Source organism: Aspergillus flavus, chromosome 1 (genome assembly GCF_009017415.1).
Source record: "Aspergillus flavus chromosome 1, complete sequence".
Lineage (NCBI taxonomy): Eukaryota > Fungi > Ascomycota > Eurotiomycetes > Eurotiales > Aspergillaceae > Aspergillus > Aspergillus flavus.
The window spans coordinates 5,084,061-5,101,328 of NC_092406.1; the positions used below are offsets into that span (position 1 = coordinate 5,084,061).

The 17,268-nt window shown below is 47.4% G+C and overlaps 8 protein-coding genes across 8 annotated transcripts; 6 read left to right on the top strand and 2 right to left on the bottom strand.

The window, feature by feature from the left end:
- Positions 1-531: 531 nt before the first annotated feature.
- F9C07_2279998 (uncharacterized protein) lies at positions 532-1,217 on the top strand. The gene is made up of 2 exons (XM_071510410.1): positions 532-675; positions 736-1,217. The coding sequence occupies exons 1-2, from the start codon at positions 652-654 to the stop codon at positions 949-951; spliced, it is 240 nt and encodes a 79-aa protein (XP_071366016.1). The 5' UTR covers positions 532-651; the 3' UTR covers positions 952-1,217.
- A 195-nt stretch (positions 1,218-1,412) lies between these two features.
- On the bottom strand, positions 1,413-2,525 carry F9C07_10952 (uncharacterized protein; the record flags this gene model as incomplete). Its single annotated transcript, XM_071507527.1, has 5 exons — positions 1,413-1,630; positions 1,693-1,839; positions 1,982-2,086; positions 2,248-2,384; positions 2,455-2,525. 5 exons carry the CDS (start codon positions 2,523-2,525, stop codon positions 1,413-1,415), a joined length of 678 nt encoding a protein of 225 aa, XP_071366017.1.
- A 121-nt stretch (positions 2,526-2,646) lies between these two features.
- F9C07_2209606 (uncharacterized protein) lies at positions 2,647-5,832 on the top strand (the record flags this gene model as incomplete). The annotated part of the gene is made up of 6 exons (XM_071509650.1): positions 2,647-2,674; positions 2,752-2,996; positions 3,049-3,781; positions 3,860-4,139; positions 4,227-4,532; positions 4,556-5,832. The coding sequence occupies 6 exons, from the start codon at positions 2,647-2,649 to the stop codon at positions 5,571-5,573; spliced, it is 2,610 nt and encodes an 869-aa protein (XP_071366018.1). The 3' UTR covers positions 5,574-5,832.
- A 1,108-nt stretch (positions 5,833-6,940) lies between these two features.
- Positions 6,941-7,763, top strand: F9C07_2250680 (uncharacterized protein; the record flags this gene model as incomplete). Its single annotated transcript, XM_071510068.1, has 2 exons — positions 6,941-7,235; positions 7,368-7,763. The coding sequence occupies 2 exons, from the start codon at positions 6,941-6,943 to the stop codon at positions 7,496-7,498; spliced, it is 426 nt and encodes a 141-aa protein (XP_071366019.1). The 3' UTR covers positions 7,499-7,763.
- A 703-nt stretch (positions 7,764-8,466) lies between these two features.
- On the top strand, positions 8,467-9,210 carry F9C07_2102639 (uncharacterized protein; the record flags this gene model as incomplete). The annotated part of the gene is made up of 1 exon (XM_071508943.1): positions 8,467-9,210. The coding sequence occupies one exon, from the start codon at positions 8,467-8,469 to the stop codon at positions 9,208-9,210; it is 744 nt and encodes a 247-aa protein (XP_071366020.1).
- Positions 9,211-9,331: 121 nt separating this feature from the next.
- Positions 9,332-10,769, bottom strand: F9C07_10955 (uncharacterized protein; the record flags this gene model as incomplete). Its single annotated transcript, XM_041287934.1, has 4 exons — positions 9,332-9,451; positions 9,508-9,864; positions 9,956-10,340; positions 10,390-10,769. 4 exons carry the CDS (start codon positions 10,767-10,769, stop codon positions 9,332-9,334), a joined length of 1,242 nt encoding a protein of 413 aa, XP_041140207.1.
- Positions 10,770-11,850: 1,081 nt separating this feature from the next.
- F9C07_10956 (uncharacterized protein) lies at positions 11,851-13,856 on the top strand (the record flags this gene model as incomplete). Its single annotated transcript, XM_071507530.1, has 2 exons — positions 11,851-11,910; positions 12,024-13,856. 2 exons carry the CDS (start codon positions 11,851-11,853, stop codon positions 13,854-13,856), a joined length of 1,893 nt encoding a protein of 630 aa, XP_071366021.1.
- A 1,633-nt stretch (positions 13,857-15,489) lies between these two features.
- F9C07_10957 (uncharacterized protein) lies at positions 15,490-16,535 on the top strand (the record flags this gene model as incomplete). Its single annotated transcript, XM_041287943.2, has 2 exons — positions 15,490-15,607; positions 15,661-16,535. The coding sequence occupies 2 exons, from the start codon at positions 15,490-15,492 to the stop codon at positions 16,533-16,535; spliced, it is 993 nt and encodes a 330-aa protein (XP_041140205.2).
- Positions 16,536-17,268: the final 733 nt, after the last annotated feature.

Sequence of the window (17,268 nt, forward strand, 5' to 3'; positions counted from 1 at the left end):
AGTGGATGTGAATCCCCTTTTACAAAATGAGTCACGACCTTCAAAACTGTATATCAAATGCGATATCCAAGAACTAACCAAATTCCTTTTCCTATTATAATATTCTAGTCTCGAATAGTACACTAGTAACGATATAAATCTACATATCAGGCGAATATATGGAGTAGTGCTAAGAGGTATTTAAAGCGACATCGTGATCGATTTAGGTTATTTTCAAGCGATGTTATCTTAAGGGTCGTCCGAAATCAAAGTTCATCCTTATTCCAGTTATATTATTTTGAGCCCTATGTTGATATAGAATGGTGCAGTTGGTTTCACTTTGGTTATTCTATCCTATTAGGCACCCCATTGTCAGATTGATTCAAGGACCTAACGTATATCTCATATCACTGATTGGTCGAGAGTGCAATTTTCCGAAATCTGTTACAAGGCACACACCATAACCACCTTAGAGACACACGTGAGTCCGGCACATGACCTTTTCATTTTAATCTCAAGGCTGAAATATATCAGCCTACAGACTTACAATGTAGGCCAGAAAGACATGTGTTAACCTGAAGATACCATTCAAAATACCCTATAGAGACGCCTAAGGTACCAAGGAATTTTCAGGCAGTCGAATGTGATGATTTTCCAAATCCACAAAGTATTATGACTATCTTCATGGCCCAAACAGTAAGTCCCTAACAGCCCATCAACTAAAACTACTACAAAGTCTGATAACTGGACTTGCAGGTATGCAAAATACATATTACAACAACCCGCTACACCAGATGCCCTACTTCCTGCACAAAGGTGAGGCGCATCCTCGTGACCATGGGATGCCCTATCTTCGCTGCGACGGGCCAGCCCTGTCGGGACCCCAAGGAAGTATATCTCGGGCAAATGATCGCACGGGGACAGTGTCCGAACCACAAAGATGAAGGCTTTGCGGAGTATGATACTCGGTGATCGCGAGGCTTGTCAAGGGAGGAGAAAGTGACCGGGTGTCTTGTTCATCACCTGTGAGATATTTGGAATTTCTGTGCGACTCTATTGGAGTGTAACCGTAAAGACAAACCTGTCATGGTAGTCAATCTGCGGATATATTATAGGATCGTTTACCCCCAAAGAGCGCTGGAATGTTGAAACTGGACATTCTTTTTATATGTACAAGAAATTATCATTTTAAAGTGAATCCGTTACTGAATAATGGCAGGCTTGATTGATACTTGTAGCCAAGTTTCCCGCTTACCCCACGATGTATATTGACAAGGAGGAACACAAAAGATAGCAGCACCAGAGGCCAGGACCGAAAAAAGCGAAAATTATAAGCTCTACGAATATTAAGCACCACAACACAATCCCCCGAATCCAAGAAACCATGAATCCCCCAAAAGAAACCGAGCTAAATGCCGGACAGTTAACCACGGCTACCTCACATTATCATTAGACAGAATCATACTTCCAGGCCGATCAGTAGAGACCACCCCATCCACATACTCCTTCAGCGCATCGTCCAACACCCCATTAGCAAGGTATTTAGAAACAAGATGTCCGGTCACTTGTCCCTGCTTGATGATGCCGCCCCAGATATCATCACCGAGTAACTGGAGTATGCTATGCTCCTCGAGACCACGCTTCATACTTCCTACATAAGAGACTTTGCGTCAGTGAGAGTAAGTCAATCGCCAGGGAGTGGGAAGTGGATACTTCTCATGGCCCGATGGTAAGGCTTGTTGATCTCGATTTCATATTCCCGAAGACAGGATCTTGGATATGTGTATTTGAGTCCAATCTGGTGTCCCCAGCCTTTCACGGAGTATTTTGCACCGTTGACGAAGTTGAAGCGTTTTTTTACTATATTTTGGACGTCTTGATCAGAAACGATATGATATAACCAAGGAAAAGGGAAAGGGGAGTGTAAAGAGTGGGAACAAGTGGTGGAGATGTTGGCTCCTCAAAATAGAATCATAGAAACAGCGGGATAGGAAGAACTTACCTTCCTGTTTCACCCTCGAGGACACCGGCTTAGTTGGTGAGCTGTCATTCTCCGACTGAAACTCGTATTGTACCTCGTTGGCCTGAGGGGCCTTTCCAGGAGGCCCTGGACTCAAATCATGATCTGCAGTCTTTGGCTATTCGCGACCTTTAATGACGGGAGGTTGGTCGTTTCCTAGAAGAGTATCTATATCATGGTGGTCCTCTTACAGATGTCAGCTAGTGAAGCAAGGGAAATTATTGTCTAGATAGCAACGATATTCTTACTATAGATTATGATGCCCTTCTCGAAGCTAGCATTAGCTGAGTAAGAAATGAGGAAGAAGACATCAACAAAGGCGATCAGACGAATCTTGCCAGGCCACTGCTCTTTGTTGATGTCGATATCCCATGGATGGATGTCACTGTCGATAAGAACAAATATATTCAGCATTCCAAAATCGCTCAATAGCTACAATACAGAATAAGACATACCAGTCACATACTAGACTCTTATCCCAGACAGACCTTCCGAAGACTACTAAGACACGATGATAGGAGAACATAGTGTATATTGTGAGAAATGCTGTGCCAGGACACCGATGCCATTTTAGCACATTGTATTATTTGGATTATCTCCGCACGGCCGCGCGTTCTCTCCCCGCTCACTCGTAACTGTGCATAACTATGCATACTGTGGCTGAGGATGTGAGAGGTAAGATGCAGAGGTGAATTACCCATTTCGAATGCGGTCGCGGAGCGTCAACCTCCGGCAAACAATTTGGCTGGTAGTCGAATTGCAGGAACTGGTCCTTAGCAAAGTGACCTTCTATGTCAACCCTAACTGGGACCTTTTGGAGAGACCGATCGATGATTTGGGCCAATACTACAATCTTTGTCCCTTCATCGACCTGTACACTCGAAACCAAGAACATGCCACGTCGAAAGAAAATATCAGCATTGCAATGGCTGCGTTACCAGCCCAGGATGTGCAAGATTTGTTGAATGGAAAAAGGCAACAGGAGGGAACTGGCATGGTAAGTTTATCACCTTCGAAATGCCTGTTGGAGATCTCTTATGGGTTTATAGACAGAAACAGGAGATATTTTAGAGTCAATCACAGATACTCTGGGAGCTTTTAACTTTGCCGTCCCCAAAAACCTGGATGAAGAAACTGCGAGGACTAGGATTGGCCAGTGCGTTCGGAGCACTATTAAGAGCCTTCAACGTCTCAGACTTGAGCATGGAGGCGATACCAGCATACACCCTTTGAAACTCTACTCGCTAATAGCCGGAACCATCCACGGTACCTTGAGTGACTCGCAGCCTAAAACAGATGATATCTACAAGGAAAGAAGAATAAAGATTGTCATTGACCTGCTTCTGAGTGCCTTGGCGAAATTGAAGAACCACGAGATCCGGGCCGATCGCGAACATATTGCAAGATTCAGCAAAGTACAGTGCCTCAAAAGCTGGTCCAGAGGGACTGGGAGAGCGACCTTTTTTGCCCATAGTGTGATGAACCTGGCGTCCGCCCGAGAGTGTACTGTCCCGACGGATATAGCTTACTCGCTGATGGGTATACTTGGCGTGCGATTCCCGGCATTCCCAGCAGAGGGACTAACAAAAGCTTTGGCTCGTTCGATGGATGAAGTCGTAATTGCCTCAAATGACGTCTCTGTATTCAACTGGTCCGGGAAACACAATGGAAGCCCCATAAGGGGCCGGTCTCTGTATGCTTCTAATATTAGTGGGTTTCGGGTTGAGAATACAGAGTTGCAAGAAAATTTCGACGCGGATCAAGAGCTGATGCGATATTTTCGTGAGCAACGCATAAAAGACTTGTGGATGGCTGGCCGTGTTTAATGATATATTGGAATTTTCCACGATCTACGTGAAGAACCTGAACAAAGCAAAGACATCCTTTGGGCGCTCTATGACCATGTTAAGCTCCTTAAGGAGGATGATTTTAGGACGCTTCGAAATAGCTTTGACCTGAAACCAATCTACGACAAGATGAAGGCAGCAAAGATCGATGCTAAAGAAGAAGAACTTGAGGACGGCCATCAACAGCCGCTGATACCTGGTGATAGTAGGGGCCAGCAGGCTCCTGACGAAAAACGTCAGGAGATGATAGAAAACAATGATCCACCAGAGGTGCAGGGGACCGAGAAGAAACAGTGATGGTATGGAAGGCGTATACCAAACCAGCTTTCGAATCTGGCGCCGCATATCAATGTATGATGGTGTAATGACGAAAAAGAAAGGCGCAAACAGGAGAAGGATGCGCAGAATAGAGAGAAGGAGGGCGCGGAGAAACGACGGTTGGATAGATCGCCCGACTTTGATAAGGAGGTGAAGAACGCAATTGAGCAAGCATTAAGCAAAAGATCGGAGAGCAACATCTGCCAAGACCCGTACGATAAAGTGCATACAGAGGGGGGATCTGAAGATAAGGTTACGGTGAACGAGACTGAACCCTTAGAAAGCCTGGACAGAATAATCATCAGCCCGAATCCTATTGTGCTGAACAGCTCAGGAATCAAAGGAGTTTTTGACATCAGCGCATCGTCGTAAGGATGCTTGATCCTGATAGTCTGCGGCAAAAGATCAAGACTGCAATTAGCGTCAATGACAAGATTGATGGATGGTGTACTATTAGTACGGGGCTGGCGCTGACAATGGTGGCTTTTTCTTGCGAAAGACACGTTCTTGCGCAGCAGTTGGATTTAGTCGAAGTGGTAGAGGAGACCGTCCTTAAAGACCCACACGCCAAATTGGACGGAATCTCTGAACAGCTACAGAGGTCAGAGTATAGGCAGAATGCAGAGACCAACACCGAAAGTTATACGACCTCTGAAGAGGACATACGACAAGGCCTGAAAAAACCAGAACGATCTTCCACAGAGAGATCAGACCTTACCACAAACCCGAAGACGATGAAGATACAGTATGGTAATTCCCCAGAACAGCGAAAGCTTTTTCGCATGTTGGATTTTGTCACCGAATCTAACATTCAGATCGTCGCTGGCGAATGGGTACTTGCACGATTTTCAAGTGCACCGGGTGCGAAGTGGTTTCTCTGTCGACTAGAGCTCGGTGCCGGCACTGAGTTCTACGCACGTCGGATACCAACAGATGAGATTGATTTCACTGAGGCGTTTCCCGAAAGGGGCTTGGTGGAGTATTGGCATGCATTCCTACTGGAGCAGAAATCCATAATGTGCGATGTTCTGTCATTCTACCTAGATAGCAAGAAAGCAGGAAAATACACGGACTGGCTGGGTGAAAGTATTATCAATTCCCTTTGGGGAGATGTGACCAGTGACCAGAATGAAGATGAAAGCTGTGACGATGATGTGGACTTGGCCAGAAACCCGAGATCTCGGGATTACGGGCATCTGTCTAATGTGCGAAAGATGATCAAAATGATAGGGTGGAGCGCTAAAGGCGTGTTGTCTGAGACTTGGGCAAGTCACCTAAACAGATATTTGAGGGACAACGCTCTAAGAAAGGTACCAGTTCACCTGCGCGCAGCAGTGGAGGCCTTAAGTGATAGGCGTGTGCTTCTACCAGCGATGTTCCACACAGGGAAAGAGATACACTTCTTCTAAAGGGAGATTATTTCTTTTGGTGAGCACCCGATCAATGCAATGCGTGATCCTGTGTTGAAATGTGAATCAAAATGGTAGGAGATTCTCCGCCTTGAGAAACGGAGGAAGGTGTGCGATGTCCTTTTGGAGCTAAAAGTAACAAATGTCATCTAGAAAGAGGAGCTCGGCTTTAAAACTAATGTACTGAAACTCATTGACCTCAATAGTATAGTGTGGACCTGGACACTCCCTGTAAGTAAAAATAAGAATATGGCGTTAGCCCTGTCTATGATTACCGACAGGAACTGATTAGTGGAAAGATTAGTCTTGGGGGGTGAAGAGTAGTGGTAGACACATTGCCAGACCTGATATCTTGAATTTATTTATGATGTTCATATCGACAATTTCTTCTGTCCAGTCTTATTTGTATCACGAGATTGATACGGCACCGACCTCCCACATGAGAAAGATTTCTACCTTCTGTATGAACAGTGCTATAATTGTATGTAGTTCGACCATATTCTACGTTGGATCTGAACTCATCCTTGGCTATAATCGCGGCCCAAAAGGCTTACGACAATACCGAGTTACAGTCTGCATAAGGCATCTCTGATCTCGGCTAATGTATAAATACATGACGCGGTAGAATACACCGAAAGACGCTAAGTGAGGTGTGTAAGAGACATCCTATAGTCCGCCTTGGGCCTGAATCTTGCCTATGGCGAACCATGGCAACGCAAGAGATATATGGCAATACCTTCTGCCAAACCTCAGTCAGGTCACAATTCAGCCTGGGTAACGTCATTGATATGACAAGCATGACCATACAAAAGAAAGATGCTTTTCATCGCTCTTGCCTCTAAGATGTGATGGGTGGGTTTAAAGTGGCGGAAAAGGTGGCTCAGTTGTATCAAGGCGTGTGACCGATGTTGCAATCCGCCACCGTTGAAGAAGTCCTAAAGCAGCCGGCCCAAAGGGCCTCTTGGATTATCGGGCTTGGAACATGTCATAAGCGGCGGTGCAACCCGCCAATATCTCTTTTTTGGGGAAGCTGGGGTGACTTATCCTTGGAAATTGACTTGGCACCGTGGAGGCTAAAGATTTTAATCTACGTCAAGTATATTGCTCTGCTCGTGTAAAGAAACGGCTTTTCTAGCTATCTCTCTGGAGGTTATAGTGAAGACCCGTTTTAGTCCTTTAACGCATGGCATAAATAGCTAACTGGACAGTTCAGCATGGGAAAAGACAAATGATATACTCACCGTGATATTGGACGCAGACTTTCCCACATTGCCTTGAATAACGTTTTGACTTGGCAACTAAAAAGCCCGGAATGGTTATACTCTGTACTGGAAGAAGTGAATGCTGAGCTTACTTCCAGAAATACTATGGCGCCATATGAGAAAGCCAATAACACTCCTTATTTGCGTGCCTGTTTAGATAAGAATCTCCGCATTACGCAGCCGATCGCCCTCAGCTTGCCTAGATGTACACCTATCGGAAGAGGCGCTTATACCCGGAAAGTTTGTTCCTGGAAATACAGTGGTATTTTGTCATCTTATGTTGTGCATCGTGAGGAGCGAGTATTTCTAAGCGCGGAAAAGTTTAACCCGGTCGCTGGCTTGGTCAAGGCCGATGAGAAATCCAACACTGTTGTCCAGCATTTAGTGCCATTTCTGGAAGGTATAATGGCTAGAACATCACTTACTTCGAGCAAACAGTGGTGATGGAGAGTGTCATTGACCGCTATAAGATTTGCCCTTCGAGATTAGGATTCGGACCACGAGAGTGTGGGAGGTAACGAACTGGTTGCAGGGGCATTTGCTGCTGAAGGCATGGAGGAGGAATGTCACACCAAAGCAGATATAGACGCGAGGTCAGTAGAACTAGAACATGGGCTCGATTGGGCTGGAGCTAAGCAGGCAGCGACAATATCTTCCAGCTAAGAACACGCCATACTCCTACCGAATCAAACGACCATGTCCCGGGATTTGCTGGAAGCTATCTTCAGATATTGCAGTGAGTACTGTAGCAAAATCCAAACCTTAACTTCGTATCTGACATCAGCAACTATTGGAAATGCAAAGCAAAACCTCTTCTCCTTCGCTTCTGTTTTGAGTTCAAGTAGATTGCTAATGCTATCCTGCTGACCATAACCCAACGACAAACCCTGAGGCTCACTAACTTGATTTAAGATACGCTGGTCTTCACCTTACCCCCGCAAGCCCGACGGTCTGGGCCATAGATTTCTTTCCTGGGCTCGTTCTCGAACTCATGAGCCATGGTTGTCTACAATAGCCGTTCGGTTCGACCCAAAGTTCCACAGCAAGTCTGGTATTTGCTCCAGACCCCGCATACTAACCGCCACTCCCCATGACTCGAGTCGTACATAGATAGCCAAGCTATCCCACGAATCATTTTCCCTCATCAGACATTGGACCCGGCGAGACCCTTCGGTTTGAATCCCGGCATACACAAAACCTAAGGTTCCACATGCTGAATCCAGCTAAAGTATCTATATAACTGTTCGGCTCGCTACGTAGAACCAATCGGATGTAGCCGATAGCGTATAATGTCTGGGTGAACCTGACGTGCTTGGCTGATGGAGAAGTTCTGATAATAATTTATAAGACCTCTTTCCCAATCCGGTATCTTCAGAATTTGGTTCGACGTGTGGCCAACCGTACTCACATTGCTCTTCTTCAGGGACTGATGGCACCTAGCTCCAAAATAGGCTTTAGGATATAGGGCCAGAAGAGACCGAAGTGCATATTAAGGGGTTTGAGAGGCAATTTCATGATGTCTATCATTGTGAAAAACGCCGTTGGCGCAGAGTCCTGTCAATCATATACTTGTTACCTCTAACAACCTTGCAAACCATCTCCTTCATCCATATACACATCTATATACCTCCATGCCAGCAAGGATGACTCTGGCTATCGCGTGCTTCCCTAAGGCAGTACCAACTTTCGACAATGTGTTGAATGACAATGCACCTTATCCATATACTTTAAAATCCTTCAGAGATTACGTATCACAAAGCCATTGTTCCGAGCCCTTGGAATTTCTGGAGGACCTTAAGAGATACAAACAAAAATACCACTCTGCTCTTGGCTTGGATAGCCCACGTCGCCCCTCACGTCCATCATTAACACCGCAACTGCTCCTGACCTGGAGAAAGATAATATCTGTTTATATCCTGCCTGGGTCATCACGCGAGCTTAATTTGTCGACTGAGGAGCGAGATTCCCTGCTTCAATATAACGACACCTCGTTTCCACCATCGCCCTGTTTGATCGAGGAAGCAGTAACACGCATATCTCAGTCATTCGAGTCATCTATATTTCTTCCATATCTTACCAGTCGAGCCTTACTACTCCATACAATCTCATCGGAGGATACCTATCTTGACGAGGACCGGGTGGGCATGATCTATGATAAGGTGGCAATATCGACAACAGAATCGGACATGACAGATAGTTCATCGGAAATAACAAGCACGACAGCTCACATGGATGAGAAAGGTTGGCGAGACAGTAAGGGCGTGGTATTTAAGAAGTTACTGTCCTTTCTCGTCCAGCCAGCTAAGTCCATTCGAGCATATCAGAGGGCCTCTCGGGCTTCTTCTCGGACTGTGGACAGATGGTCCAGACTCTGAATGTTGTGCTCATGACCTTCTACTTCTCTGTACATATTTAATGAGCATTATAATGCCTGACGAATAGAATGATAAGACTATTACTATTGAGTGAATGTAATATATACTTCATACCTTTGATCTATACCTGCGTAACGCCCACCATTCCATTTCCATATCCACTACTAGCATTTAGTCTTGCCGCCGCTGCTGCCAATTCTCCCTCTGTCGGCTTATTAACAATGGTCAAGTACAAAACATTCTACATCCAATCTCATCAGCACAAATTATCTATATACGTGGAAAAGGCTTGCTCACCTTACGGATATTTCTCTGTTTTCCTTGTGCTTCTCGTCTCCGCTCTCGGAACTCCTCGAACCGTGGCGCAAATTGCTCATCACACTGCCGGATCTGTCTCTCGATCTCCCATCGGGACTGGTTCTGGTTGCGAATGCCGTCCATCTGCTGGTAATACTGGTCTAATACTTGTTTCTCTTCTTCTTCGACCCGCCGCAGGGCCTTGCGTCTGCGTGCCTCCGGATCAGGAGTCAGCACGCCACCGGAGAGTAGTCCGATGAGACCCCCGTTGGTGGCGGGGTGATTAGGATCGAGATAGCGGTTTTTGAATCCGCGCGTCAGAGGGACATTCAAAATGTCGCCTGAATTCTCGGCTGTCTGGACACATACTGTTAATAATTGTCCTCTCCAATCACGCCGCCATTTCAAATCGCTGACGAGCAGAAAGAAAGCAGACAGCAAGACTCACATATTGCGCACGGGCCCTCCGATCTAGGTAATCATTGAACGTATCGAATGCCCTTTTGGCCCTCTTCGATGACTTAACCTTTTCCGTGGATTCCAGGGAACATCCATCAGACAGGAGCTCCTTATGCTGACGCCGATCATCGATAAACATCAAAGGCGCCACAGCAGTGGGTAAATTATGAGCACCCTGCGACTTTCCCGAGACAGGATTCCGTACCCAGCTACCCGAGGCCAGGGATCCGAACCTACTCAACTGGCTCGATAATGATTGTGACGATTGAGACTTTAACTCGTCGTAGGCTTCTGGCTCATAACTCATGATCATACAGAAGAGGCCGCGAGGGCCGAATAGTTCTTGATTGTATCGATCTAGGACAGCATTTGTTCTGGAGATCGCATTAGTTGCAGATATGGTGAATAGTACAGATTGCTTACTTGTGTCTGACATGGCCTTTATTGGCGAAGTAGGCTCCGGCCTGTACAGCGGTGGCAACTCCCATCACGATCATCTCCGGGGTGAATCCGACACCGAACGAGACAACTTGTACACCGGCTAGGAACTTGTTTCCTTGTACTGCTGTGTTGCATTCATCTAGGAACCTTAAGAACGCCATGCGGTCAATGCCGCACGCCTCCAGTGATGGGGCATAGGCGGCGATGAAACCGCGTTCCCTGGATCCAGGTCGTTGCTGTGGAACAACGATAGGAAGTGGCAGAGGACCGCAATTCGTCGGGATTTGGGGAGAGGGGTAGTCCTCTTCTTGGTATATGTAATCTCGCTCAGAGTAGGTTTTGTAGTATGAATTTCCGGGCATGTTGGACAATGATAGCGATAATGTGGTATAGATAATATGTCAAGAAGACTGGGAATCGTTCTTGATATTTATAATGCCACATGCCCAGCTATGCAGTCATCCTGAGCCATACTATCAACCATCTACAAGAGAAAAATAAGCCTTGTCCGCTACTACGTGGCTGAGCTTAGCGTCTATTGACTTCGATGTCAGATCCGTATAGGGCAGCATCATGCATACCTTTTCGGGTAGCACTTCGACTGCACTAAGCTGCATACGGTCTAGTACTCCTTGCACGGCATTCTGTTCCGCATTGGGTAACCAGCCCTACGCCCTCACTGACGGTGGACAAGATAGTTAAGTTTGGACATTTATACTCTAGCCTAGGACGGAGAAGAATAAATGAGGTAAGATCACGGTCGGGAATTAGGCGTACGAGAGTGGTCTAGGGAATCTTGTCAACCAGGGCGAAGTACTGAAGGTTGTTGACCAACCCCATGGTTGATGATCTTCAAGGAACAAGTATATTTCATCACTGGTTCATGGTAGCCGAATATCTAAATAGAGGTGAAAACTCAAGAAGCGACATTGAGTTGAGAGCGAGGTTAACTTAGAGCAGTTCTGTTCTGGCGCTATTTTGACGCGGTGGAGCACTTGTCCTTGGAACTGGTTAAAAGTGCAAATTTATCCTGAAACTCCTCACAGGGAAAGTCTGGTTTCTTCAATCAGGTCATATTCATGCACGAAAATAACCTGATAATCAACGACAAGTGTAGAACTAAGTACTTATGTAGAAAAAAAGAAGAAAAGAAGTTAATCGAGCTTCGATCTACTGTCTCGGGACGGGCTTAGCCGACCGGTTCTCACTCGCTGATCTAATTTATCTCAGCGGCTAGGCTTCAAAGGAATGACGGGTCTTGGGGAAAAAGCTTGGTGTCAGCACGTAGAATGACAGGACGACAAAGGATCCCAAGAGTTCCGCTCAAGCTTCACTAGATGCTATTCCTAGCCTGTTGCGACAATCACTGCTGCACGACGAACTGCTTCCCTTTTCTGTCTCGCCCTCCTGGGCCCATTTTTTACCCCGCGATTTCAGGCAACCATGGTGTATTGTGGACGCCCTTCCACTAGCTGCAACAACTGCCGAGCCAAGAAGAGACGAGTAGGTCGATCCCTCGTTCCTAACAATATCAACTCAATTTATCATTGAATTTCCCCCCTTCACCTTGGTTTTGGTGGCCTAAGTAACACTAACACTGGCTCGGATAACGGTAGTGCGACAAGGCTGTTCCCGGATGTGGACAATGTCGACGTATGGGACAGCAATGTCCTGGCTATCGAGACCCCACGAGTCTTATCTTTCGAGACGAGAGCAGCCAGGTTGGTGATAAAGTTCGCGCAAGGATCACCAAGCGTGACGCTTCTCGTGGGCATACCCCGGGCTCGGTGGGTCCGTCGCAGGGTGCAGGATTACAAGTGGAACTAGAACAGGGTTTACTGAATGAAGATCCTGTATTCACTGACCATAGCCAGAGCATCGTGGGGAATGATGCCCTGCAAGTGAATAACACCTCCCCGGATTTTAATAATGCGAGTTCAAACGTGCTAGAGCGCGGTACATCCTCGTCCCGGTGCGAGTTAGGGAGCGAGAATGTAGGGAACGACGAGCAAGACAGGGCGGAGGGGAAAGGCCCTGATAATCAGAAGGCCATTCCCCCACCGTTTGCCCTGCCACTCGATATGATCGGGTTGAACTATTTTCTGGCACATTACGTCGTGCGACAGTCTCCGCCCTCACCTGGCTTTCTCGACTACGTACCCAGCATTCTCACACTAGACGATGAGAATGAGATCCTGCAGGGAGCCATTCTAGCCGTGGGCTTTGCTGGATTAGCCCATAGAACTTGTCAGGTCGATCTACGATGTAGATCAAGGGCCATGTATACGAGAACCATCAAACGAATGAACAAAGCCCTGACAGATCCGCAGACAGCACGCCGGCATAGCACAATCGTCACCGTCCTGGTGTTATCCCTCTATGAATTCGGTGAGTCTTCACTAAATGGATGGGATCAACATATCCAAGGTGCGACCTCACTGCTAAGGCTGCGGGGCAAGGCCCAATTCACCACTCCCATTGGCCTCCAGATCTTCAAGGACATCTTCAGCCATCTTCTGATAAATTGCCTGCGCATGGGGAGTGCAATCCCCTCACCACTCCGTATGATCCGCGCCGAAGCTGCCAAAGCAATCAGTGCCTCCGATCCCTACTGGGTTGCCAGTAGCGGGCTCGTGGAAATCATGGACCTTTATTCCCAGATATTGCCCGGAGGCTTTGATTTTATCCATAGTAGCGAGGCCGTGGGCAACGGAACTGGCGCCACAGAAAGACAGCTGCCTATCGACGAGCTCGAGCGGTACCTATCCCAAGCTCTAGATATTGACCACCGACTCGAGAGCCGATTCTCGGAATGCTCACCAGAGTGGCAGTTCACTGTCATGCAGCTCACTAGCCCGGACCCTACCCGGGTTCATGGTGACGCTTACCATAGCTATCACGATGCTGGAATCGTCGGAGTTTGGAACGATATGCGTACATGTCGCGTCTTGGCCAACCACGCCATCTGCCATCTTCTCCTAAGGGGAGCCAAGTCCGACCCCAGTTGGTTCTTCTCCAAAAATTACACCGATCAACTACAGGAAACCAGTCGAACAATGAGGCAAATTCGCGATGACATTCTGGCCTCTGTACCCCAGCAGATGAGCTACTTCCCCTTCCCCGCCCAGGCGCAGTTGGAGCCAGTGAACCTGGAGCAGTATTTCAATCAAATGACGGTACCGGGCACCAAGTGGTCTGATGATTCGTGGGCAACTTTCAACAGCTCACTTGGCTTCGAGCACTCTACGTATACAGGCGCAGGAGTTGGTGCGTATTTCGCCAGCTGGATGCTCTTGCTGGCCGGTTGTATGCACACCAACTCAGAGGACACGCGACAATGGATAGTAGCGCAGCTACGACACATCAGCTTGCAATCAGGTCTGGCACAAGCTGACTTCTTTGCCGATTGCGTTCAGTCAAGTAAAGTCCGGCCGCCGCTGAGTACCTAAGATGGATGAAATCTACTGTCACCGGTGGTCGGTAAAATTTGAACTTTCGCCCAGTTCTCCTCTTGGTCGTGTATAATTCTTTCCGATTATCTGCTTCTGAAGGCATGATGCATGCTAAGACATATAATTAAAAAAGCTCAATGCATTTGAATGCGGTACCAATTGAACAATGGGGCCACTATTGTCGCGACCGTAGATCGTCCCCTTCCTGGGGCTCGAACGGTGCTGGGAGAAGGACAATACGCTCATTAATTCTTCATTAGGGCTGTGATCACGAAATTATCAAGACAGGAAAACTAACCAACATTGTGCTTACCCGATTGGAGTAAGACACATTCGACCGACGACACTAGTCCTCCTCGGTTATACACAAATACACTGGCAACACTGCCCTCAAAGCCCTACTGAGCATGTTCCACACATGAACAGTTTTCAATCGGCCGTGCCCTCTATTCAGTCGATAAAGGGCTGTCATTTCATTTACGGATGGGGACAACACGGGCTCAATGAAAGGAAGTCTAGTCTTATCAGACAGACACGATACTAGCGCTGCTTTCTTGCAGAATCTATACCAAATACGAGCTATACGTCAGTGAGACTTTTACTCACCAGAGCATCATTGGGTCGACCTTCCTTTGTCATATTCATGAAGCCACCACGATGGGCTAGTTTAACGCTGTCATGCCCACTGACAAAGGCAGTGGCAGAGTTGCTAGCTTCCAGCAGATGGTATTGATTCCATCGGATCCCTTCCCCAACAGGGTCTAGGGTTAGTGATCAATGGAAGCTTTCCTAGCGAAAGGAATCTAGCTGAACTGTCTAGGATGGGCCTGAATGGCGAAGGGGCCGGAAGCAGTTATATCTTTGAAATCACAAACGGAGGAAAAGACAAAGAGACTCTTTATGACACCACTCTTTCTTAGGCTGAAGGCCGTTGATAGAGTAGGTAAGACAAAAATGGCAGCCTTTGTTCGGTAGCAAGCATATCTCCACATACACTCAGCCATCACGCTTGACCATCTTCTGCAGATACCCGTTGCGATTGTCTTCTTTTTGCTTCCCTTTGAGTACAGACTCACATAGAACGATGAACTTGTGAATATCAGGCTACAAGCCTGAGCGCCTATGGTTCACCCGCTATTGCCTCTCGCGTATAGAATAATATGTTCTAGGAATAGGGACTACTTGGGAAGGAGCGCCGCGGTGCGTAGCGAAGATATAAACTACTAGCAGGAACCGCTACATGTTCTTTCTTAAGCTAACAACGAGCAACCGATTCAAAATACAGGGGTTTTCAATTTGACTATTACTTGGTACCAATTCATTATCCTCCATAGTACGTGAGCACTAACTCATATCCGGCGAGGTCGTCAGCACTATCTCATATCCGGCAAACTCAACAGGATGATGGTCAACGTTAAGAAGCGACCCCTTCCCTTGGAGGAAATCGCACCCCCCCAACGTATTCCCCTATGACCGAGTGATCCAACGACTGAAAATGCAGCACTCTGTCACCACGCCCGATATGCCCAGTGACGTCGACAGGAGCCTAGAGGCCAAGGAGAAGCCTCAAGAAGAATAGCAGCCAGAGGCAGAGGGGGAGAAAACGGATGACGATGATGAGCGAGAGCCGATGTACGACAACACCGATTATGACCACGTACGTTTTGACCCAATTTGGTATGGGGACTACCCGGGGGACGAGATGCCGCTCGAGATAGCGGAGTACCTTGGGGAGAACCTAGAATACGGTATGCAAGCAGAAAAACTTTCTTGCCAGGGATGATTACTGATATCTAATTAGCACACGTTCACCAGATGGTCGGATCATCCCGGACGATCTTCCACATGTGTGGTCGGCCTGATGTGGTGCGGATGATCGACGATCCAGCCTATGTCATTGACGATGAAATTGTGGCTGTCCCAATCGGATGTTTCCCTGTCTCCTTTCTTCTCTCGCGCTACCAGGATGAAGGCATCTTTCCCTGGGACCATGTACCCGGACTGGAGAGTGGTGCAGTGAAAAAATGCTCGATCCCTGCCTCGGTTACAGAGACGGTGGCAGCGCAAGAGCTTAAGGCCCTTTATCCTTTCTCACGACCAGTGACTAGTGGTGAGACAATCAAGGTAGTACGAGTCCAGCATAATCGAAACTTTAACAAATTTGAGAAGGATGTGACTGCTCGTTTCGCGGATGGCCTTCTGCAGCGGAAGGATACGTTATTTCGAGGGCTGACCCTGTTGGCTCTCGAGAAATGCTTGGCCTTCTTCCTCCCCGTTATAAGGTCAACCAACGCGGACAACGAGTTTGGGCCAGGGATCTATACCACGGGGGATCTGGCCACAGCCAAGGATTATGCAGGTAGAGCCGGTGCCATCATGGTCTTTAGTACACCTGACGAGCGGCCTCTGAACTGTTGGGAACCCACGGGCGATGAGTGGAGACGATTGACCGCGCGGTGGCTTGGCCTATCATTGTCCGATACAGACCTCTCTCCGGCCTATTATGAGGCGGATGTCATTAAAGGGGCCATGTCAGCAGATCAATCCAAGGGACAGAGGCAGAACCGGTTTTTGACCCCTGGCAACATCAAGCAGCAAGCTTTTGTCTCGTACCGTGGGTGTGAGAGCTTGAGACGAGAACTGAAGGCCATCATCTTCATCGAGTCGTCTAAATGAGGAGGTGAAACTGCTGTCATCATGGATCATTTCGTGTATTGTCAGGGAAATAGGAAACTTGGTCTAAATTAATATGTTCGTAAATTTTGCCCTCAGAAATAAGAAGCTATAGTATGAAAAGCTATGATGCACGATAGTAATTGACGGTAATCTGCGCGCTATCCCTTACGTCCATTGGGCGATAGGTCACAAAACCCCAATCTATATTTCCTTAACCTACCCCAATCCTGCTAATGAATACATTAAACTTCACCAGCCCATCTATCACAACATCCCACCCAAACCCCTCAAGCTGGACTAGCCCAGCCTCCCTAGCACCCTCAGGACCAAACGCCGAAACCTCAATCTCAACTCTCATAGCATCATGACCAAGACGACCAATCTGCACACATGTCCAAACGGGGTGGTTATCAGGCATTCACCTCTTGACATTCCGAACCATGGCGTCTTGCGCCTCCTGGTCCAGTTGGATATGATAAGAGTTGATTCTGTAGACCGGGCAACAACCATTGGCACCCGTGTCCTTGAGGGCGGTATCCATGTTCACGAAGGCTTGGTCGATCGTTCAGGTGCAAGCTTGGTGATGTTGAAGTCTGCATCATAGAAACCTCCTGTACCCTTGTTAGTACCTCACACAGATCGGTGAATATGGGGATGTAATGAGTATTTACCTTGGCGGGCGCGGTGAACCTGATCTCCGGCTCAGACGGCGGATGAGTACCAGTGGGTTTTT

Bases quoted from the DNA above. Each gene is read 5' to 3' on its own strand.
- F9C07_2279998 (XM_071510410.1), top strand. From the start codon at position 652: ATGACTATCTTCATGGCCCAAACA. The intron at 676-735 runs GTAAGTCCCTAA...CTGGACTTGCAG, and splicing joins CTATCTTCATGGCCCAAACA to GTATGCAAAATACATATTAC.